Source organism: Miniopterus natalensis, chromosome 2 (assembly GCF_054644295.1).
Source record: "Miniopterus natalensis isolate mMinNat1 chromosome 2, mMinNat1.hap1, whole genome shotgun sequence".
Taxonomy (NCBI): Eukaryota; Metazoa; Chordata; class Mammalia; order Chiroptera; family Miniopteridae; genus Miniopterus; species Miniopterus natalensis.
The window spans coordinates 19267622-19291967 of record NC_142082.1 but is presented as its reverse complement, the minus strand read 5'-3'; the positions used below and the strand labels follow the sequence as shown (position 1 = coordinate 19291967).

The 24346-nt window shown below is 38.0% G+C and overlaps 1 protein-coding gene across 1 annotated transcript in view; it reads right to left on the bottom strand.

Annotated features, from left to right (window-relative positions):
• KCNU1 (potassium calcium-activated channel subfamily U member 1) overlaps positions 1-24346 on the bottom strand; it is a 239284-nt gene that overhangs the window by 78891 nt on the left and 136047 nt on the right. The window contains exons 2-10 of the mRNA XM_016210705.2: positions 21276-21395; positions 11062-11123; positions 9879-9969; positions 8630-8741; positions 7615-7690; positions 6338-6413; positions 4330-4500; positions 3346-3437; positions 1668-1778 (exon numbers count right to left, since the gene is read on the bottom strand). Of these exons, the coding sequence (XP_016066191.2) occupies positions 1668-1778; positions 3346-3437; positions 4330-4500; positions 6338-6413; positions 7615-7690; positions 8630-8741; positions 9879-9969; positions 11062-11123; positions 21276-21380 (896 nt within the window). The 5' untranslated portion in view covers positions 21381-21395. The remainder of the gene's footprint in view (positions 1-1667; positions 1779-3345; positions 3438-4329; positions 4501-6337; positions 6414-7614; positions 7691-8629; positions 8742-9878; positions 9970-11061; positions 11124-21275; positions 21396-24346) is intronic.

Below are 24346 nucleotides of genomic sequence, written 5' to 3'. Positions count from 1 at the left end.
AAACTGATCATATAAAGGTAGAAGAAATTCTGAGCAAAAAGAATCAATCAATGGAGTGGCCTTTGCAGAAATTCAGGAGAGACAAGATACTAACTGTGAACAGGGTTGTAACAGTGGAAATGAAATGGTAGAAAGAGAATTAGAGCTTATTTAGGAGACAAAATTGATGATATTGATGAAAGTATACATAGGGTTTGAGGAGACAGGAGTATCAAAGACAATGCTTAGTTTCCCATTTTAGCTGTAGAATGTATCCTGAATAAGAGCAAAATGTCATTTCAAGTCTGACTTATTTACTGAGTGATGTCTAAATGACATATTAACCATTTGGGGAAGAAAAAGCAATTAGTTTCCTTCACATTACACAAAATCAATCCCAGAGAGATTACGTATTAAAAATTTTCCATATGAAAACATAGAAATGGTAGAGAAATATTTGCTTAATCCTAGAACAGAGAGGCCTAAGAATGTAAGAAAAGCAAGAAACAAACATAAAAAAGGGAGTGGATGATTGAAGTGCATGTAAATCAAATGCCCCTGTATTAAAATAAAAGCACACAAAATTAAAAGGCAAAGAGGGATAAAATTATTTACAACATATGACACAAAACAGATAATATCAAAATACGCTGAGTGCTTAAAAGTCAGTAAAATAAGCTCACTGGCCTCATAGAAAGGAGGGTAAAAGAAATCAAGAGGAATTTATTAAAACACACAAAACTTGTTCCATCTCACTCGGAACCAAAGTTGTAAAACAAAACAATTAGAAATCATTTTGCCTACTTCAAAATCTTTTGGCATTAAATATACATTTCCCAGTGTTTTACCAATATTTGACTTGGACTCCACTTGTGAAAAGGTGAACTGCCCCCAGCCGGTGTGGTTCAGTGGTTGGGCATCAACCTAGGATCCAGGAGATCCAGGTTCGATTCCCAGTCAGAGCACACGCCTGGGCTGCGGGCTCCATCCCCAGTCAGGGGCGTGCAGGAGGCAGCCGATCAATGACTCCCTCTCATCATTGATGTTTCTCTCTCTCTCCCTTGCCCTTTTTCTCTCTGAAATCAATAAAAATATATTGGGGCGGGGCGGGGGAAGGTCAACTGTCTAGAATGAAATCATCATCAAAACATTCTTTTGTGCATCTATTTGAACTTCAGATTTCCAATCCTGGTAATTAACAGTTAGAATGATAATTATGAAGGGTAGCAGACTTGTGCACAAGATTACGGTCATATAGAGTAATAGTAAGTATAGAGTAACCTTAATGATAGGGAATCACTTAATGGTACATATACAGAGAAACATCTGGCAAGATATAGTCCCAAATTTTTTCAGAAGTTAACTCTGATCATGAGATTGCTTTTTTTGTTCTTTTGGCTTCTCATTGTTTCCTACTTTTTCTATGAATATTACAAGGGTAATTTTCTTCCATTAAAAATATTCGCACATACTATGTCTGTGTCCATGGGTTATGCACATATGCATATAAGCTCTTTGATGAATCAGACAATAGTATGGGGAAGGCCTGGGGTGGGGTGGAGGGGATCAATGGGGAAAAAAGACATCTGCAGTACTTTCAACAATAAAGATAAATTTAAAAAATAAAAAATATTCACACATATTTCAAGTATTAATTTAGAGCCCATGAACCAAACAGATACACTTACTCTCCCAGAAAAACAATCTCGGTGTTGATCTGCCCTGATTTATGACGGAGAAAATTCCTCAGGAAAGCAGTTACACTGTCCACAGTGATGTTTCCACAGACCACAATGAACCTAGGTAGCAAGAACATGTCAGGGGGATCATCCCAGGAAAGAAGTATCTTCCTGTCCAGATTTAGAGACTGACAATTCGCTTAAACTTAGTTTTAAATAAATTTGGTACTTGTACTTGAATCACCCAGATTTTAAAAATAGAAACACTGAGGACTGCATCTCCATTATACAAAAGCAGATTTCTGTCTTCTCTAGTTCATCTCATATAGGGTATAACTCCACCCATTTGAATTACACATAGCTTTTTAGGAGTACAGCAATAACTACCATAACTGCTAGGTTTTTCATGGTTATTTATAACTTACAATGGATTGCAAATGTGTAATTTTATTTGACTTTCCACTTGATTCCTGATTGGGTGATATAGTCGTTTGTCACTAAGGAAAAACTGAGGCTCAACGTGTTTCCTTGATTTTCCCATAGCTAAGTGCTATGTCTGAGGTAGCACTAGAATCTAGGTTATTTGTGTTTATCTTCCGCATCTAAAATTATCCAGTGGTCACACACACACACACAAAAGTGAGTCCAATAAAGAGACACCTAGGACAGGCGCAAAATTATAAGCATGTAACTTTTATGGTGGAAAATAGTTGTCAATTTCCTTAGACTGAGTATATATATTTTTAAAACCTACTTTTTCCTTTACTAGTCATTTAAGAAAATGAGTGGCGTAATTTTAGCTTAAATGTACCTTAAATTTTCCAGACCTTACTGGCTGATTTAGCATGGGTCACACAGCGCTTTCCCCAGATACACTGGCTCGAACTTCGGCTCGTCTAGTTTATTCCCTTGTTTTGTTCACTGCACTATGTTCTTAGTCCTAGGTCAGCCTTGGTTTCAACCACTGTGTTAAGAGGCCACTCCAGGAGCGTCTGACTCCACTGTGCCTCATTCCTCCACAGTGGAGAGAGACTAAAATTTAAGATCTCCAATTCATTCTTTTTTTCTTCGGTCTGAGAAAACATAATGGAAACCGAGGTAACACATATCCACGGAGAAACAGGGTACAAACAACTCTGCTTTCCTCCTGGGAACAAGTGGCTGTGGCCTGAATGGAGGGCATCTATGAAGGACTGGCGAAGAGGCTGAAGTCGCTTCTCACTCCAGCAGACCTCTGCCCGAGAATGAGCCCCATATGGGTTTAGGGGGGTTTTGTCTCAGACAACTGAATTAATTATTTTAAATTTGAGCCATGGCTTGGGTTTGATCTATTATGTAGAATTCGCCTGAGTTAACCACATGCTTAAAATGAGTAAGGCAATTAGTAACAGATATAAGAAAATAGTGATAAGGGAAGCTCAAATATTGTCACAATCAGTATTTGACAGAGAATGACAATATTATCTGCCATTTTAGTTGACTTAATGCCCTTATGAGCATCTATAGAGTAGTTTGTATCAAGTAGCAAATATTATCCTCTGATGGTATTTATTTTAGCACAACCCTCTTTAGTGAATGAAGGATCCTCCCAATATATTCACCTAGGCCAAGCCAGAGGTGCTTAGAAAGCTGTATGTGATAAGCAGAATATTTCGAAGTGTAGAAATTGTATTTGAATGCTACTCACTTCTTTCCTTTGAGCACTTCGTAAGAACTGGTGTATCTCCTCTGGTGAACAAAGAGTTCCACTATCTCGGGGATATAATTTGCAAATAGTATCTAAAATAATCAACAAGTAAAAAACTCAGGTCTCCTTATTTTAAAGGACACTCCAAAATTTCGAGATTATGAAGGAGAAAGCAGGTACACAAAACTCCCACCTACAAGGGGCATCACCATGAACTACATTTTTAAAGAGACACCCTCTTTCCTTTCTTATGTCAGTCTTTGCATTCAGTTAAAATGGAATAAAATGCTTTCCAGAATTCTAGATGATGAAAACAGTAAAGGACAAGCAGAAAGGCAGGCTTCCTACCCAGTCTGTCTCCCTGTTGCTACAAAGTGCCCTTCTGACCCTTTGACTTGCTGTTATTTAGGGCCTTGGGGGAAAAAAGAAAGCATGTGGGACAGAGCACAGTGAAGGGACAGTGAAATGAGGGGGTGTAGCAATGTGGACACTGGAATATCAGAAAAATGAGGTTATAGAACTTGGTGTGGCTTTTAAGGAATTAAAATTAGAATCTAAAAGAAAAGGAGACATCCACTGTCCTTGACGCACACTCCTGAACCTCTCACGGATGTTCACTTATCTGAAGCAAAAGGCTCACTTGTTTGAATTGGAAGGAACAGAACTTTCTTCAGATCAAACCTCAACTGCCCTTTCTCTTTGGAAGAAAGACTTTAATCTGGGGGGCAAACGACGAAGGAAGGTAGAGGTGCTGAAGTCAACCAGAGGCGAATAAGGAAAGTCTACTGGCAACCAAGCAGTTACATCCTGTGCTCCAGGGGATGCAGTTTAGGAAAATGTGGGATCCATATATCTTTTCATTTTCATTTGACACCTGAATAGTGTAACATTCACTCTCAAGCCTCTATTGCTTTACGTCTCACCATTAACCAAATGCTTTTTGTTTACTTGCTACATTCAAAAGATATTGAAAATATTCTTCACCAAACTCCCCAGAGTGAAGAACATAATGAAGGTCCGTCCTAGGGATGTCTTGGCTACCACATCTCCGAAGCCAACAGTTGACGTTGTTGCCATGACCAGGTAGATGGACTCAAAATATGATAAATTCTGTGAATTTTTACCCTTGAGCCAGGGATCACCAGAATTCTCCACCTGTCCAAAGAGAAGAAGACTCAGGAAAGGTCTCTGGATGGAATCCTAGGGAAAGTTTATAAAGAATAGGCAAAATGACTTAATTCAACTCAGATGAAATACTAAATGATTCCTAGGCAGCTGTGAAAAGTTGGCAAATTGTGGGCAGTGATGACAAAGTCTTGTTTCCTTTCATTGTGATTATTGCTGAAATCCAAGGGGGCATGTAGCTGGAGCCCATGCTTGGGATGCTTCATAGTGAAATTTACTGCCTGCATCTCTTTCTTTTCATTCGGGCACCTCATCACATCCTGGAGCCATCGTGGACACCAAAGGCTCTCAGGCTGAGCAGTTACTACCCATTCTCATTTTTCACCGGATCAGGATTATCTTCCGTTAATGGAAGGAGCACTCAGGTGAGCACTTCATTTAGTGCGCTTAACCTCATAAAACCAAGTGTCTAAGGAGGAGCAGGCAGCTGAGCATCCCAGGTTATTTCCCCACCCCCCCAAAAATCTCTTCAGCGATTAAAAACACTCTGAGAAATATTTACTCTGATTTCCCCCCTAATTCTCTACATTTTAAGGAAACTAAATTTATCAGGTTATCTTTTTATGTGAAATAAAAGGAGTAACTTAGGCAACAACACTATAATTTATGTACATATATATAAATTTATTACAAATATACACTATATATTACAAATAATATATAACAATTATGTGGAATACATACAATTTTCAATTTTCCTTTTTTCCATTTTTAGACATGTTTCCAAATAGCTTACACATATGTTTCCTACGTGTGTGTGTGTGTGTGTACATGTATATTCCACCCAGGAATATAAGAATCACTCGGGACAGTTCCCTTTAAACTAAAACTTTAGTGTCTTTAAACAACATCTTAGTACATAGTTCCAATCATACCCTTCTACAACATGTACAAACCAAAACTAAATTGACTTCAACCTGGAAATCTCCTTCACAATAATTTAACCCTTTGACATTTAACTCACTCCCTTTGGGAGTATTATTTCAGTGTTGAGAAAGGATGTGGCTGGTTTCAGATTTCTTTGATAGTTCATATCACAACTTGCATTTGGTGTTTAACATTTTTCTTTTTTCTTGTTATTGTTTTAACTAATTTTGAGGGAAGGGCTCATGTGAAAATGATTTCTGCTTTATTTATTTTTTTGTTTTGCTTTGCTTTTCTCAAAGACCTATGCAGGCTTTTAACATCTCGCTTCAATTTCTGCATTCTCTAATGACTGCTCCTCAACTGTCCTAGAGCAATAAAGCCTAGGAGGTCCCGTCCTATTGTTGAAATCCATTTATTATATTGCTGATTAACATGGGCTAAAAAAACTAGCCTTTCCAATAGGCAAAGGAGGCAGCTATGTATACAGGTTAATTTCAGGAGAACAAAGAAACCCCCAGAACTCTCCTTTGCAACTCAGTAACAACCCCCCCCCGATTCTCCAGGTTTTATACGTGTCTCCTGCTGGCTTCATTTACTTGACTTTTATTCTTTTATTCTTTTTCAAAATGCTGGAACCCTTATGAAGATGCAGTGATCAATTTTCCCTATTGCTCATGCCTTTGAAGGGCAAGCTTTGTTGGATCATTTTCTGAGCACCGGTTGTAAAAGCTGGAAGAAGGCATGTAGGAACCTCGAGTGTAGGAGATACTTATCTGTCATAAATAGGGGAGTGGAGCAAACCCTGAAAAGGGAAGTAAGATGATGAACTTCACACTGGTCACAGTGATGGAGACAGGAGCTCAGAAGGATTACCTTCATTTCTTAAAGAAAAGACATTCGTGCTGACTGGCAACATTACAGAGTTTGATGAGATGCTTACCAGGTGAATGAACCCAGCAGCCGTGAACCAGGTGCTGAGAACTATTGATAACAATTTGGAAAACTTCACTGAATTGCTGGAGGAAGAAAGACAGAGAACTGTTGGGTTCTGACAGGTTCCAGAACAACACAAATAATTCATCCTCTAAAACCTTGTTACTCAAAGTATGGTTCATGGTCCTGAAGCAATGATATGCCTACCTGGGAATGTATTAGAAATGCAGAATCCCAGCCCCCACCCCGATCTACAGATCCACAGTGTTACAAGAGCCTCTGCTTGATTCATACACACATTAGAGTTGAAGATGCACACCTCTCACACACACCCAGTTACACACACTTGTTCAAAAAGCCTAGATTTTGTTATGATATCCACTAGCCTAATATTACACTTCTTTTAAAAGCAAATTATATGAGTATCATCATAAAATAAATTTAATATATTGCTATTTTCCCTAAAGTAATTGTGCAAACTGCAGCGCCTCGGGAATCCAGAGTGGGCTTGCAAAATGAAACTGAGTAGGTCACAGAACTGTAGTTCCATATTGCTAAACTCATACCAGGACCTCTGAGTAAAGAGGATCAGACAAGCTCCTGTCTCCTAAATATTGCCCTAGCGTTTAGATGAAATCTCTGTAGTTTTCAGGCAGGGCCACCTGTCACACAAGGACAGCCTTTTAAGACCTTGACTTCTCCATGATGCATAAACATTTAGTAGTGAAATCTGCCTGGCCTGCAATATTTGATGCTTCTAGTGAGAATGCAGAGGCATGGAAATTGAGTGGGTAACGTAAGACCAAAGTGCTTAAAACTTTATAAGTACTGCTGCTCATAGGTAGTTTGAATATATTTTTTGAGACATGTGGAAGCAATAGTTCACTGTGGCTACTGGGCAGCTCTGCTGCTCAGAGGGATTGTTTTAGTTCCTAGGGAAACACGGTTCATAACAGCAAATGTATGAAACCAAAGCCTCTGAATTATTTTGATTTCTTATTTGGGTGATGGTGGTAGGGAATTAAAGCCTAAATGGACTTACACATTGTAGCTCTACAGAACAAAGAAGAAACAAAATCTTTGAATTGATTGCAAACTTTTCAGCCAGGGTATGATGTTAACACAGTGGGAGAAAGAGAGCAAGTAATATCTTAGGAGCTATGGGACTTCATGATTTTTCCACTAGAAGTCTGATCAGAAATGAGTTGAATTGAAGGTGTAGTTAACATGTTAATTTCCTAATCCAAAACAGTGAGTGAGTAGTAATTGAGAAACGGTATTTACCTGGTCCTGATGGCTCTCAGAATTTGCAAGATTTGAGGGAGCTCTAGCAGCCGCAATGCTCTTAAGAACCTTAAACCTAGAAAGCAATAGAAAGGAGAACTCTGCCAAAAGGAGGGTTACTCTAGAGAGTGGTCTGAATTATAATACAGTGGGGAGTGATTACACCCTCTCTCTCCCTGAAATGCTCAAATATATGTTATAAAGTTGTAGATTTAAGAGTGTGAGCTCTAGTTCAAATCCTAGCCCTGACACTTAGCTGTTATAATCTAAAGCAATGCCCTCAACTTCTCTAGTTCCTCATCTGTAAAATGGGAATTATAATAGTACCTACCTCATAAGGTTGCTGAGCTAATATAAAGCATATAATAAGCACTACTCATATTTTACTCTAAATTCTTCCTTAGAATAAAAAAGCAAATTATTCCTTAAACCACTTAAACTTCTGATGACAGAATGTCTGTGATATGTTCCTCACTGTTTGTATGATGCTTACTTTACGTAGTTTGATAATGATAGCAAGAAATAATTTGTAGCTAATAAATAAAATTACACAAAATTGGTAAAAGCTATGCAACCCCAATGCACTGTCAATATGTCCACCTTAAAGACTAAGTAGCTAAATAAATCTCTAATATGTCATAACATGTCTGGATTATGAAAAAGCTTTCAGACCAAGGGAGGCTTTTCATCTCTCCCAATGCATGTGGGATCCCAGTACAAAGGGGCCACAGAGGGAGAGGATGCTGGGGCCTTGCCTCTCAAGTTATGGATGAGACAGTCCTTTAACAATAACAAATATTGACACTTATTGTGCATCAGGCATGTCATATTGCCTGATGTAAAAAAATGGGGGGGTGGGGGTGTTCTGAAAATAGATTATAAAACCATACAAGTACAGTGAGAAATTTGTTTTTTTTTAAATGGCATTTAGGCATTAAAGGGAAATGAAGGATACTTATGAATGAATGTTAAGTTTTTTTTAAAAGATCTCTTCCGATTCCCACAATATACTTACCTAGCCAATTACTCTTCAAATAATATGAAATAAAGGTTGGTGGAATGGTAAATATGTCTACAATTGAATTCATCTCCAACCAGAACCTGATCTTGTCATCAGCTGCCAAAAACTATGAAATGGAAATAAAAGACCCCAAATTCTGTTAACCTCAAGAATTTTAAAGTGAACACTGAAGTGGCTTTATTCAGCTACATTTCATTCATCAACTAGAGCTTTGATCTAATTCTATAATATACATATATACACACACAAATATATTTACATAGCTATATATGAGATATATGTTTATGTAGCTATGTAGATACATATATATTTATGTCATATAAAGATTGTCCCTTTAGTAGGTGTTCAATAAATAAACAACCCACTTTATCTACTGGATGGATCTTAACTCTTACACTTAACTCTCTCACTTAACCCTCACACCATGATCTTTCTGCTGCTCCTAGAGCTTTATAATTATCTAGATAAAACCCTCTGTTTGTGAGCAATGAGGAAACATGATCTAGGGTGGTCTTCAATAGAAAAAGTATAGCTAGCTATCTACAAGTTTGGCTGACCAAGGCCTGTGTTTATGAGCTTCCCTATTTAGATTTAGAAAGTGAGCATTTCCAGAAGGGAGAGTTTGCTGTAAAAAAGAAGATTTTGATGGTCAGTGTGGTTAGAGGACACTCAGAAGGATAGTCATAGAAACATATTACACACATATGTATAACATATCTTTTATATATACATAAAAACATGGGATGAATAAATATACTGAAATCTAGATTAAGGATGTGTTCTCAATAAATGGCTGTGGAATGAGAGAACTATTCAATATATGAGTGTAACAAAAATGAAGCAAAGATATAAAGTATTTTATATAGTTACATGGCACATAAGCCACCAGTGAAGCCAATGACATTTTCAGAGGCCTGTTGTTAGGGTTCTTCCAGCTCATGATTATGGGTAAAGCTTTCTCAGCAGTAGGTGAAGAACCAATAAGGAAGGCAGTGTGACAGGGTGATATTTTATAAAAAAAAATCACTTTCATTTGTGATGGAATTTTTGGCCTGGTTTACAGCTTCAGATACAAGAGAGAGAGCTACTCTGTCTTACTATAGACTTAACAATTTAGGGCATAGACCCTTTAACTTCAGAGCCTGACAACATAGGCCAATTGTATAACCGAAGCACACACAGATCTCTCTATGTTGTACCTGTTGTGTTTGTCTGTTTACTCCCACTTCCAACAGGTACTTACTCTCAACCCAAAATAGAACGTAAAGAAAGCATTGAAAGTCAGATCAATAGGGATGGTTTTGTCTTCATATGAAGAACAGCTTCCAACAGGGCTGGAATAGAAACAAGGGCAGTTTATAAAGATGAGTGTTTTAAAAGCTGTGTCTACAGAGGACCAAATAAAAAGAAAGAGTAGGCAATTTTTTATTTATTCATGAATGCTCAATCCAGACACTTAAGTCCATATCTCAAGGAAGTTTCTTTTATCTTGGGAGCAGACACATGCATGAATAAAACCAGTAGACTGTTCATAGAGCTGAAAATAATGGGAAAATTACCTGCTCTTCCTTTCCTAGTGCTTATTGCTTCTATTTCTGTTTTAGCAGTGGGGATTCAGAGGCCTAGAGATTTGGCAACTCTTCTTGGTTTTCGAGACCATCTGCCCAGCAGGAAGTTTAAGGTTCTGTGCCCTTCTGATATAGAGCTACTCTAGATCCAATAAACTGACCCAAGCCAAATTTAAAAAAATAATTTCCTGAAAGATCAGCAAGGAATTCACAAAGCTAAGACTTCTAGTTTTCCTAGGGTTTCTAAAGCTGTCTGACTTCTGTAGCCCTGCAATCCCAATTTTGCTTCAGCCGGGAATCTAAGGTAACTCCCAGAAGATCAGCATGGAGTTCAGGTTAGGTAGGGTTCTGTTCAAAACACCATCTTCACTTTGGCATAAAAGGAGGAAATGCCTTTCGAGAAGAGCAGTCAATAATCTGCTCCTTTATACCAAGTGAGGCCTAGCATTTTCCTTTCTCAAGACTGTCCAAGGTTGTTTGAAACCTATGAGAAACCCTGAAATGACCACAGGACTTCCACTTCAACGTCTAAAGGGTCCAAAGGCATATAAAGTCCTCCTAAGTGGCCCAAAGAAGAGGGCAGCTGGAGGCCTGCAGTCCTAGAGACTAGGGAGCAAATATGTGCAGGGAACCCCAGCCTCTGGCAACACAGCATGGTAGGATGCAGAAGCAATGTGTGCACTTTTTGTGGAGTTGGTTTTAGTGCTCCCTGGGGGGAACTAAACACTTATCCTTTTATATGAGCTTGTGTATGTGAATATATTTGAAAGTACATTAACCATTTTTCCTGACAGAACATCCCAAATTCACTGGAAACATAATGAATAGAAGACACAGGTGAGTAGGGATTTTACTCACTCATTAGAGTTGATGAAATAAATTATAAGAGACCCGATGCTCAGTACAAATACAAGGATCACCTGAAAAAATAAAAACAGAAACCAATGTACAAACCCATTTTATTGATGTGAAAATAGATGAATGAACAAATCGACAAAACTGTGTTTTCTTTTCATCTTGCCTGCACATGTGTAGCCATGTTTTTCACAATTTGCTTATGTTAGCATTCATTCATTTATTTATCCATTCATTCTTTCAAGAATGACCGATAGGACCTTTAATGGGAATTCAATAAATGAACACGTACCCACCCACCACTTTCCTTACCTTACTGCAACTCTCACACACTTCGTAATAGTTCGTCCTTCCTGCTGCTCCTAAAACTTCCTAATCTCAAGAAGTTCTGTTACTCATTCATTCATTCATTCACCCATCCATCCATTCATTCACTCATCAACCATTTATTAAGTGTTTAATATAGGTTATGTGCTTTATTACATGCTAGAAAGTGAGGACTGACAGATATAGACTTTGGAGCTGAATTGCCTGTGATATTATAGAAGAAACAGTCCCAAACATGCTCATGTAAAAGATGGTCAGAATTTTAACACGATAAAAAGTGCTACCCTGAGGAAAAAAAAACACTAGTGCTGTTAACTTGCCAATGTATCTGGTCTATAAAATAAGTAGAACTTGTAGAATATAATTAGAAAATTCTCCATCCAAAATCCTGGATGCATTTGGATGAAACTTTTTGCAGCCCTGCTGACTTTTCGGGTCGACTTTAGGTAACTGGACATTTCTCCAGTTATTTCTACTTTCCAAACCATTTGTTTCTTTAATATGTTCAGTCCAGTGAGGTATTAATAATATTAATAACAATAGTGAATTTTATTTACAACTAAAGCTTTACACTTTTCCAGCTCAAGTATTCCTGGGGCAGGTTACCTATACTAAGAAAGAGATCAGTTTCTTCTCTATTAACCCTTTTGGGGGGTTTTATTCCCGGTTGCCCAGTGGCCAGGCTATCTATGGCCTCTGCAGAACTGTAGGTCGGTGTGGAGGAGTGAACATAAAGGGAAGGTCAGAGCGGGAAACATTGGACTTGACAGGTCTTAGTCCACTATGTTCCCATCCTGGGGCTCTCTGAGCATGGGAGGTGTTTGTTTACTTTCATGAGTTCTTTCATTGCTCTTTGAGAACCCAATTCAAGTCATTCAACAATTATTTCTTTAGTACTTATCATGACCCAAATATTATTCTGGTGATTGGGATATATCGGTGAACGACCTATACAAAGATCCCTGCCTATGTGGAGCACAATTGACATGATATGTTAAAAATACATGCTAGGAAAATAAAGTAGAGCAAAGTAAAGGGAATCAGACATGCAAGGGCAGGGGCCAGAAGAATTGCAGTCTTGATAATATTTAATTGCTGTGTCCCATTTGTGGTTTCTGTGAATTGTATGAAAGTATATCTCTCACTGGTTGCTCACAAATCTTCTTTTGCTTACCTTACACTCCTATATTCTGCTGGAAACCTTACCCTCCAGACACCTTCTTTTGGGTCCCATGTGTGAAAAGCTCTCACATGGGAACCACGTCTGGCCCATGGATCAGCTCAAGCACTCTTTGTTCCATCCAACACTGGAAGGAGAGATTATCTTCGGTGTGGCAATTTCTCTGGCATAACGCAGCTAGTGGGACAGTCACTTATTACAGATGAGCCAGCTGTCAGTTCACTGTGTCCCCAAAGTTCCAGGAGATACAAATTGAAATTTCTGAGTAGTCTCTGATAAGCCTCTTTCTTTAGGCTTCACATGACAGGATATCTCCCCACACTTCTGCCACAACAGAACTTGTTCCAAAAATCCTTTTCTATTTCTAATTTACCCTAATTTACATGTGGTTGGGTAATGTGCTAAGAGCTTCAACTGGGTTTCTTCTAACTACTTTGCAAGTGGCAGTTTGCAACTTACTTAAAACATGGGAGTTACTGGCACCTATTTTAACATCTAAATTAAGTGTTGATGAAATATTGCTAAGCTCAGGAAAAACACTGGGAGTGGATATGTGGACACATATCTATATCAGCATATTAATAATTATTAATGCATAGTTTTCATGAAATTGCTTTTCTTTTCTTTACATATGAACATATTTTTCTCTTTTGCTAAATTTCCTAAGTGATTCTTCAAATATAAATCATATACTGACAAGCTTCCAGAAGATGGTGGTAGGCCATATGTTTACAACCCTCCAAATCATAGAAATTAACAAAAAAGAAGAAATTTGTAGTTTTATTGAAACTGAGAACAATACAAACCTCATGTTACAAACCCTAAAGAACATTATGCAGAAGCAATACATAAAATCTGCAACATGTATGCCAAACCAAAAGAAAGCACTGGGACCTAAAAGCTTATGAACACTGTTGAATCAGGTAGGAGTGCGAGACAATTCTGAGAAGACCTCTAGGGTTGCAGGGGCAAAATCTGAAAATGCTGGCTGTTTGGCAGGGATAGAAAACTCTCCACCTGAGGCATAGGCTGGAGATGGAGCCATTGAGTCAGAGGGGCCTAGAGGATGCATCCTGAAGCCATACAGTTGAGGAGGAACCCCTGAGCTAGAAGCAACACTTTTTCTTCTCAGAAGCACCATGGAAAGCAGTCAGAGAAAAATAAACTGAAGAATTTGAGGCTTTGCCCAGAGAGAGCCTCCTTTGCAAAGCTGCTGGCCACAGCATTATCCCTAAGGTTTGTTTGTGAAAATACACAGTAAATTGAGGCTTTGATTTCCAGAGTGGGGCTTAAATCCCCGTTTAGTTGGTGGATAATTATGAGCATCTTCAGAGTACAAACAGTAGTAACGTGGTTAACAAGGGACCCTATGAATACTCTAACCAGCTTCTCTTAAGAATACCAGCAGACACTAGAAAATTGACAGTTATATGGGAAATGTAAGAAGACAGGAGGATCAGGCAAAGAAAATAGATGAAATGACCTCTAACGAAAGAGTGAACATAGACTATGTAATTAAACTTTTAAAAATGACAATTACTGTCCCTAGTGAGATTCTAAAAATCTGTTAAATAGTCCTGGAGGATTTGAAAGGCAAAACGAGAATATGGGGGGTCACACAGATGTTGGAACTGCAAGAAGCTGCACCTCAACACTGGCTGAAAGATCGACAAAAAGAGGTCAGGATTTTCAACATTTAGCATCTTCCAAGAGGTGCTTTTGGGAGCTGAGGTTCAGACCTGGGAGGAGGGGTCCTGACTTGGCTGGTAGTGGGCCCTCTGAGCAGATGCTGTGAGCCTGGTTCTGTCAGTGTTGAAAAAGAATTAGGAATAGTTTTTTCAGTAGCCATCTGACTGCTGAAAAGCCACTGAGCAGGTGTGGCTGAAAAATACAGATGCGAAACACGGAAGGAGCCGTTTCCTTCCCCTCCCCTAGGCTTCCTGCGTCCTGTACCCGGTGTCAGCAGAGCCTCACTAGGAGCATTAGGGAGCTCCCAGAAGGTACTATAATTGCTGAGCCCTGGTCTCACTTCACAAAGTAGGGGAGAGAGGGTGGATTTGGAGCTGCAAGATAACAGCTCAGCATCTAGCAGGTAGCCTCAAGTGCTAGAAGACACTGAAACAACACTTACAGAGATTCTAGAAAAAAGGATTGTAAGCCAAGAATTCTACCTCCAACCAAATTGCTGTTCACTTGAGAGAGCAAGATAAAAACCATTTTTGGTATTCAAGGATTCAGAGATTATACCACCCACACCTTCCCTTGCAAATGAATATGGGAAGTACTTAAGAAAAAAAATCAGAAAGATAAAAGTGCTGCCTAATGAAAGGTACAAATAATGCAATTTTTGACCCTAAAGCAAATATTAAGAAAAATAAATCTTAACAGATTGCTAAGAACAATCTTAGAATGCTAAGAACAAAATAGTAATTTAGAACCAAATGTTAGATTAGTTCAGTTTCTGGAAGGAAAGATGGGTGGTGTGACAAAGATCTCATGCAAGAGGAAGCTATGAATATAAAATGTGCAGAGATACAAAGATAAATCCAGAACAGTAAGTTTGTTCTGAATTTGATTTACTTAATATGCTTAGGCTATTGCATTAAGAATGGAATTATCCAAGTCAAAGATCCAAGACAATAAATAAAAGTAATAAAAAGTAACAAATCAGAAATGGAAATATCAGCTAATAGTCAGTGCTTTACATGTACTATCATATAATTTCCCTATAACACTTTAAAGGAGGAGTTTCACATTAAAAGAATGAAACCCAATTTAGAAAAACAAACTTGCCCAAGATTACACAGTAGGAAGTGGAGGAGCCAATACTGCATCCATGTCTCCCAAAATTTACAGCCACCATGTAATTCTGCCCCTCCAGTAAGATACGGAACCTAGACTGGGATGAGCTTAGTTGTGTACCTGATACCCATTCTCTCTGTTTTTCACTAACAGACATCCCATTTGTCTTTTTACACCACTGATATTAGATATTCTATTATGCAGCAAATTCAATGTCTAAATATTACAAAGACCAATAAAACAGATCACCATAAGAAGAAGAATTCCCCTGGTGAATTAACAAATAAATTTATTCTTAAGTCAATAAATGAATAAAAATCCAGGTACGTGATATTTATGAGACACACTTAAAAGGAAATAAGACAGAAAGATTGAAAGAGACCTGGGCTAAGACATCCCAATGAGGTGTGAATAAAATAAAATGGAAGCAGTGTTACATACTAATATTGTATCTTATTGATAAAAGGCACAATCAGCCAAGAAGATATAACATGTAACTTCACACACTAATTGATGTTATATAAAATATATAATTCAAGATCTGTTGGAAATGAAAGATATTTGATAAGGTTTTAAAAACCATAATGAAGATTTTTGACATGCCCCTTTCAATCAGTCACCAAATAATTAAGGATATGGAAAACACATATAATATAATTCATAGTGCTTATAGAGCTAACAAATACTCCACATATTCTTTCAAAAGTCCATTAAGTAGTAATAAAAATTGATCATATACCAAGCAACAAACAATTTCCCCATAAATTCTATGAACTAGAAATCATAAAGGCAGTGATGTTCTTGGTCCATAAATTTTACCGAAGTAGAAAAGACAGCCACTCCATCCTGAAAAAAATAAAAGCAAACCACATTCCTCTCAATAGACCACGAGTCAAACAAGAAATTAAAATTTAAAGCAACATAAAGACGCATTAGGCACTAATAAAAATAAGAACATTACTTGCCAAAGTCTGTGAGATATGCCCAAAGAAGTACTCTTAGGGGAAAAAAAAATTATAAATAAAATTCAACTGAAGGAGCCTCAAAGATTAGGCCAGCGGGGACCTTAGGAGCTGCAGACTGCGGACGGTGGTGGGACCTGGCCCTGGGCCTGTGCAGTGCAGTCCTGCGGCATCCAGGCTGAGCAGCCAGGCCTGGGGGAGCCACCAAGGTCCTGAAGACAGGGACCAGAGACTGACAAGGCGTGTGATCGCAAACCCTTAGCAGAGCTGGATGAGCGACCTCAGGAAGCCTCAGCTCACCAAAGCTGCCCCAGAGATGAAAACACGTAGACCTTGTGTTTGGAGACCCAGCATGAGCACGTGGGAGGAAGCAAGGCGCCCAGGGAGCCTTCATGGCACAGACTCGGGAAGCTCTGGAAAGGAAGCGGCTTGAGAAGCACCGCGCTGTCCTGCAGAGGGGCAGGCAGCCATCGGACTCGGCTAACTACCTCCCACCGAGCACTGGAAAACTGTGAGCCGCCGACCCATCCAGGAGTGGCCCTTTCCACCAGGACCCTGAACCCCTGGCGGACCCTGGCCTTTGAGGGGATGACTCCTCGGTGCCAGGGCAGGGCCTGCAGAGGGCGGCGCCTGAGCAGCTGTCACAGGGGCCGCTGCAGGCTTTCCACACCCGGGGTGGGGGAGCAAGAGGGGGCGTGGAGTGCACAGGGTAGGGGAGGCCAGCTGCACCCTGGCCAGCTACCACTCGTGACAGAGGGAGGGTAGGGGCTCCAGGAGGAGCTCGGGGCCCTTACAAGAAACAGTGAGCCACTGCCATGGTGAAAAAGTAACCTCTGCGTTAAGGATGTTGCTTTTAAGGACAAGCTCTACCAGGTTGAGCAGCATGTTTATGGCTTGTTAATCTTTCTTCACTTGGGGCCTACAACCTACACTCCCTGAGCAATCCGCTTGCAAAAGGGAAATATGTCAGTTTGGGGCTTTCTCCCTATAAACTTAGGGCCCATCCAGCCAATTCTTCCCCAACTTTGGGTGGACCTTTGGATGATAGGAAAAGAAGCAGATTTAGTGTCAAAAAGGCTTATTAGAAAATTCTCACCCAAACCGATAGGTTGTGATATAGTATTATCATTATTTAAAACTAACTGGATTGGGGGGATTAAACAAAATAAATGGGAAAGAACAGGGTTCCAGAATTAAGAATGATAAAAATGTATTAATTATACGTATACATGTGGGTCATGAGACTAATGAAGTATATAAATTCCCAGCAAGGCTACATGAGACCCAAAGGTCGGGACACTGCCAGTCATGAGAGGCGAATGGTGTGAATTATGAGAATGAGGGAAAATATTCTTTCTAACCAGAGGCGGAGTTTACTCTATGGAGCAATTAAGGAGACCTTCGAAGTTGCATTTTCTCTAGTGGCTCTTTTTCTTTGGAAACTGTCTTGTGATTTTAAAAATCAAAGGTGGCTTTATTACTTGTTGTCCACATGCATACACTTTTAAGAATGTAAGAGACTTTCTTAACAACTATACCAGGACAACTGGAAAAAAAAACCTGGGCTTAGAATCATCTTATGTCATGCTTATTCAATGATTACTGCTTAACACCCTGGGAAATAGTAATTGAATGGAGAACTGGGAAACAGGTTTGAAATCTCAAGATAGGTGCAAGAAACTAAAGAAAAAAAAAAAAATCTAAATTTTCTGACACCTGTCTCTAAATATATTATTTTTATATTTTCTGGGTCAAATTATCGTTATAGTTGTTGTTGAGACACATTCGATTAAAGCAACATAACTATATTACAAATTCTGATACTTAACAAAAAGTAAAATCATATAGGAAATTAATCCAAATGAGATGGATTTTTAAAAATTAATGTATGTGTTTGTGGATATTAATTATTCCTGGAATGAGATAGGGTACCACATCTTATATATTAACTCATTTAATCATTGAAATAAACTATAGATAGTATTGCTCATCCCCATTTTATAGTTTTTACATTTCATCTGTATATGAGTCAAATTCCTCATTTATCAAAAGGAGGTAATAATACAACTTCTCTTTTGTAAAATAGGTTGTAAAAGAATGCTAGGAGTGGAGAATTGATATGAGTCCTTAGGTAGATCATTTTAAGAAACAGCACTTGTGAAAGTTGGAGAACTGATGGCATCTGCTGGCCCTGCAGAAGTCTGCTGGAACACCCTTCCTTTCCTTCCTGGGGTGTGTTTCAATCTGAAGACACAAAATCAGTGGACTAACCTGAATCTAGATCTAATTTTACCTCTAATGGCTCCATTAACTATTCACTTAACTATTCTTTACTAAAGAACTGCCACAAGGAATAACAAATTTTATCACTTCATAATTTAAATTTTATAGATATAACTTATGGGGGGAGGGAGAAGAGTTATCTTAAGCTAGCTAATCAACTAAATAAAATATATCTAACAGTGTTGCTAAGACTCTACAGGTTTGAAGTGGCAGTGGATGGAGATAGGGGTAAGGAAGAAACTAATTTTTTTACTATGTGCCCTTCAATGCTTTTTGAATATTTTGCTATGTGCATAAAAGGACAAAAATGAAATCATCCAGAAATAATCCGTATGAGGATTGCATTTCCTACCAGCCTTTTCTTTATTCATATGATAAAGACCTCTAAACTAAAGCATAGTCTCATACTATATAAACAAAATGAGCTCCTGATGCTTGATGGTATATTAAATATAAAATGTGAAATAAGAAAAGAAATAGAAAAAAAACATAGGTGAAGGTACATTTCAAGGTGGTAGAAAAGGTTTTTAACTTAATTTTATTTTTAACATAAACAATAGAGGTAAAGTGTGAAGTAACTGATCGTTTCTAGTATGTTTTATATTTTTCTTTTTCTAGAAGTAGCATTACATTACAAAAATGAGCAAAACCCAGCAAAATAAAATTTCTTTTAGTCAATTTTCCAAGTATCACTTTTGTGGCCTAATACATGCTGAATTTTTACAAATAGTTCATTGACACTTCTAAGTTTAATTTCTGTTTTCAGCATGTGGAGCCTGACAATTTCAATCACCTCTCTCTTATTAATTAAGCTGCTGTGGTCTTCTTTTATGATTATTCTTATTATTTTCTGTCTATTGTGTATGCCCTGATATGAGATGACTGAACTAAAAGTTCCTACTACCTTTGTCTTTTAATATTTCTTCCTTATTTCTTGTATTTCTCATTTATTCATGATCTTTAAGTTATATTTTTGGTGTAGTGGTATTCGTGATGGCATATCTTGGTTGAGGCTTGTTACATTTATCACATTTATCATCACAATGGTTATGTGTTGAATGGTGTCCCACTGTCCAAAATATACGTTGCGGTCCTAAATAGCAGTAGGTCAGAAAGTGATCTTGTTTGGAAATAAGGTCTTTGCAGATGTATTCCAGTTTAAAAAAGGTCATAGGACGGACTTTGATCCAATGTGACTGGTGTTCTTATAAAAAGGGGAAATTGTTAGATGGTATAAGTTCTCTTCGGCCTTACCCCAGTGACCTTTAATACATCATTTCCAATATTATCCTCATACAATCAAACATGATTAGAACATTTGAAAAGATCCTAACCAAGAAATAAATCCCCGTTATAATCAGAAAGAATCACAGCCCAGCCAGGCGTGGCTCAGCGGTTGAGCGTCAGCCTAGGATCCAGGAGATGATGGTTCGATTCCCGGTCAGGGCACATGCCCGTGTTGCGGACTTGATCCCCAGTCAGGGGCGTGCAGGAGGCAGCCGATCAATGATGACTCATCATTGATGTTTCTATCTCTTTCTCTCCCTCTGAAATCAATAAAGATATATTTTAAAAAAAAAAGAACGAATCATAAAATCCTTCTCTAACAGGTCAGTCATATCAACAGGGATTTTGGAAAAAAAGACCAAGTCTAGAAAGAAGAGAAAGGAGAGGCTCATTGCCAGATGCTTCAAGATTCCTTGCAAATTTTATCAAAGAAATTTTACTTATATACTTCCAAAATAAAATTTTAAAAGTAATTACATCTGAATTAAACAACGTTAATTAGAAAAGAGCAATGTTTTTACCAGTTATGAAAAAGCAGAGGAAACTCTAGCTTACATGTCTACTTCTATCATACCACCATCTGATGGCAGTATAGCCTCAAATTACAAATCCCAACTTCTAATGTTTCAGATCAAACTGTACTACTGAAATGATAATCAGTACAATATTCATTTATAGGGCATCTGGTATTTCTAGACAATGGGATATAAAAATTTCCATGGCATAATCTTTTCTCTCAAGGAGCTCACAGCGCACTGGGGAGTGGGGCATATGCACAGATAATTTTAATAAGCGTTCAATGCATATTATAGAGCCTTAGAGACAGATTCCTAGCTTAATATGGAGATAAGGTAAGATTTTGTAAGGTGATGATATCTGAATTAAGTTTTAATATGTCCAAGTTGCCTGGATTAAAACATGAAGTAAAATGATAAATATTATGGAAAGGCAAAAAATGACTAGTTTGTATAAGGAAGAAAAGAGGCTATTGGATTCAAAGAACAGGAAAACAGCTGTATGTTTCAGGCCAGATAACACACTAACCATCAAAATTTCTTAAACATCAGCCATAAACCAGACATCCATACAAGAAGGAAATGTGTACAACCTTTGCTCTAATAAAGCTTTTCTTCTGGAGGATAAGCTGGCAATAAATACAAAAATAATGCCCACAAATTATATTCACTTCAAATTAAAAACAAGCAAAACAGTGACTAAAGAGGGGAGACATGGCGATGGCTGTTGAGAGGTAGTGATATTTTAGATAAGGCCATCAGGGAACCTTAGATGTTTACCTTAGCGATAAACATATATATGACTATAATCATGATCTTGGCTGGAGTCTGTTAGCAAAGTAACACTAAAAATGTACTTACCAAAACTTGCCCCACAAAGGTCTGTGCCGAAAGTATCATTTCTATACGATCACGAAATACTCCATGGAGGTGAAGACTTTTTAAATGTTTATTACGGTTGCTCATGGACAAGATTAGTTTCTATAAGCAAGAGAAAGGAATTGAGTGTGAGCTGGACCTCAGAGAAAGGAATCTGTTGACAGATTCTCCTGCTGTGGTATCAACCAGAAACTACCCCACCTAGTCCAACCCAGGAAACCCTAAAGTCACTCGTTCAGGATTTCAAGGGATGAATCTTACTGAGTTTGCATTTTACTGATTTCCTGCACAGCTTTTTAACTCTGAATTCTACAGTCTTCAACATGCTTTTCTCACACATTCTTAGTCCCAGATCCTTCAAACTGACATTATTGTAATGATCAGCTTTGGGAGCAAAATGCTTCTTTCATGCATCGAGATGCACGGACAAAGAAAAAAGCTTACAAAATGACTTTTAGGTGATTATGTAAGTATTTGCTTTTTTGAGAGAAAAACAAAGAAGGAAAGTTTTAGGAATTTGATGTTGCTTTTAGTTCCTTATGTAGTATCATATCCTGCTGAAATTACAATCCTTCCTCACAGTTGCATAATGCTTTTACTTAATATATTTGACATTTATAATAATCCTATGATGTAGATAAAGCATGATGAAATCCATTTTTTATTGATAAAGAAACGGAGGTATAGAGAAATTAGATGCCTTTCCCACAAGCAGGCAATCAGGAAAGGCTGGAGCCTAAACTAGTGTCCATGTCTGTTGATGGTCTTGAACTACCACCGAGAAAGACACAAGCAAATTAGGACTGACCACACCATGCTGACTGGACCCCTCTGACTTTTAGAAAAGTTCACTTTAGGTAGGGCCAGGGTTTTGAAATGACTTAATTTTTCTACTCATATTTTCTGAGTGGTAGGAAGAGAAGTCTCAGTAAGTGACTATTAGATAGAGTTCATATCTCAATCAATAATTTGCCTCTAATACCTATGATTCATCATGTGTATTCCTGAGATGTTTGAGAATTGATTTTTAAAAATATATTCAATATGACTTTAGTATAGAACACTCATTTGAATTTCATTATAAAATTGGAGGTGTCTTCTGTGGAAAAGCAAATTGGCCCTAAAATATAATAAAATCATACTTACTAATGTAGTAAACCTTTTAAAAATGCACATTTAAGTGGAAGAATTATGACTCTCCAAATAATTTCTAAAAGAAGTTTTGACAGTACCCAGATTTGTGACATTTTTCACATGAGGCCAACTTTCTCAAAAGCTTAGAGTAAAAATGCAGCACTCTCAATTAATATGAATATAACAAATTATTGAGAAGTCACTCAGCTTTTATCAAAGTCCTCCAGATTCAAGAGCAGAACAGTACAGTATTCTGGTTGCTTGGACCTCGTTTCTTATCATAACATTTACTTTCTATTTGAAATTAGAAGATACCTCTGCATCAAAGAGTAGACAGGAATTAGATCCGAAGAAAGAGATGAAAGATACAGCAAATATTTATAGACAAATGGGTTCTCACATTTTTGTAACCACATGCAAATGAATATGATGGGGAAGAAGATGTATTTTCCTGAGTTGAAGTCTAAGAAGGTTAAATAATTCTGCCAACTGAATTGGGCATTGAACATAGGAAAGAGGGCCAATTCACCATACCTGCTTGTATACTTTGTCAGTATTGTTAAGAAGTTGGTACCCCAGAATTCTTTCCCCAATTTTTATGTCATTGCTTACTGTCTTTAATCTAGGAATAATTAGTAATAGAGTGAACTTATTTAGCAACAAAATGTATGAACTTCAATATTGGGGGTACTTTTCGAATGTAGAAACCTGAATTCCATATTATGAGATTGCCAATGATCTTAAGTACCAAGTTATTATAAGTTCCGTTATTTTGTGTCAATGTTTAGCCTTAAGAGAAACATTTTAAGCAACCTTTCAATATTAATTATATTGCACAGATAAAATGTGTTCTGCTATGGAAATTACTATAATCAGAGAAACAAACCAAGTTTGGGAAACAAAAATTGGAAATAAAGCCACACAGGACATAATAAAATTCTTTGCCATGGACCACTGGTAATAGAATAGACTTTATGTAGCATTTGAGAGTTTTATTTCAAGCTTTTAAGCAATGTCTTATCTGGACAATATACCTTTATTCTCGTCATCATCATTTGCCAGGTTTCATTCAATAGCACCCACCCTTGCAAAATTTGCCTCGGCATGAAAAGGTCTCTGTATTTGAGGCTGGATGTCATGTGCGTGTATGCATGGGCGTCCGTGCATGCATATGCAATTCAGTGTGTTGTGTTAACATGGTATGCGAAAGGCAGTGTACCTATGTGAATGCATATGCATCATGAATGATGGACTTATGAAAGTGAGGCTGACTTCGGTGTTCCTTTTTGTCTCCCTAGTAGGACCTACCACAATTGTCATTTTAGGATTTAAAATAGAGGCATAAATATAATGTCCCTGGGTGGTTTGTTTTGTTTTTTTCCAGAAAAGTGATCTTTGTTTCCAGAGCTAACATTCATCATCAACCATACAAGACATTTCTTCTTTGGGTGGTGGGAGAGGAGGCCTGGCCCTGTTCCTGAGGCCTTGGGAATAGCGGCCTGTGGGCCTGTTTTTCATCCCCAAGAGGATCAGCCCCTTTCCAAGGCACCAGATCAGAGCTGGCTCTCTTAGCCTGTGAAAACTCAGTGAAGCCTTAATCATTTTCTAAACACAAACACATGTCAAACCTGTCTCTGATCTTCATACAATGGGATCCCAAATAAGGAAACTGACCAAGAGAATTCCTGTTCCCTTGATGTTTTGCCATTTTTTTATGGCCCTCCAGAGTAGCCTGGAAAGAAATAAGATGAGGAGTCCACTTAAGAAGGTAACTAAGGAGGAAAGAATGAACGCGGCTTGGATCTCAGTTGTGCAGGACAATTTCCCCATTTCTTCCTCATTATTGCGTGCTTGCTTGGTTCGAAACATCGCGAAACTGAATGTCAGAATCCTATGATGTCATGATCACATGGTAATGA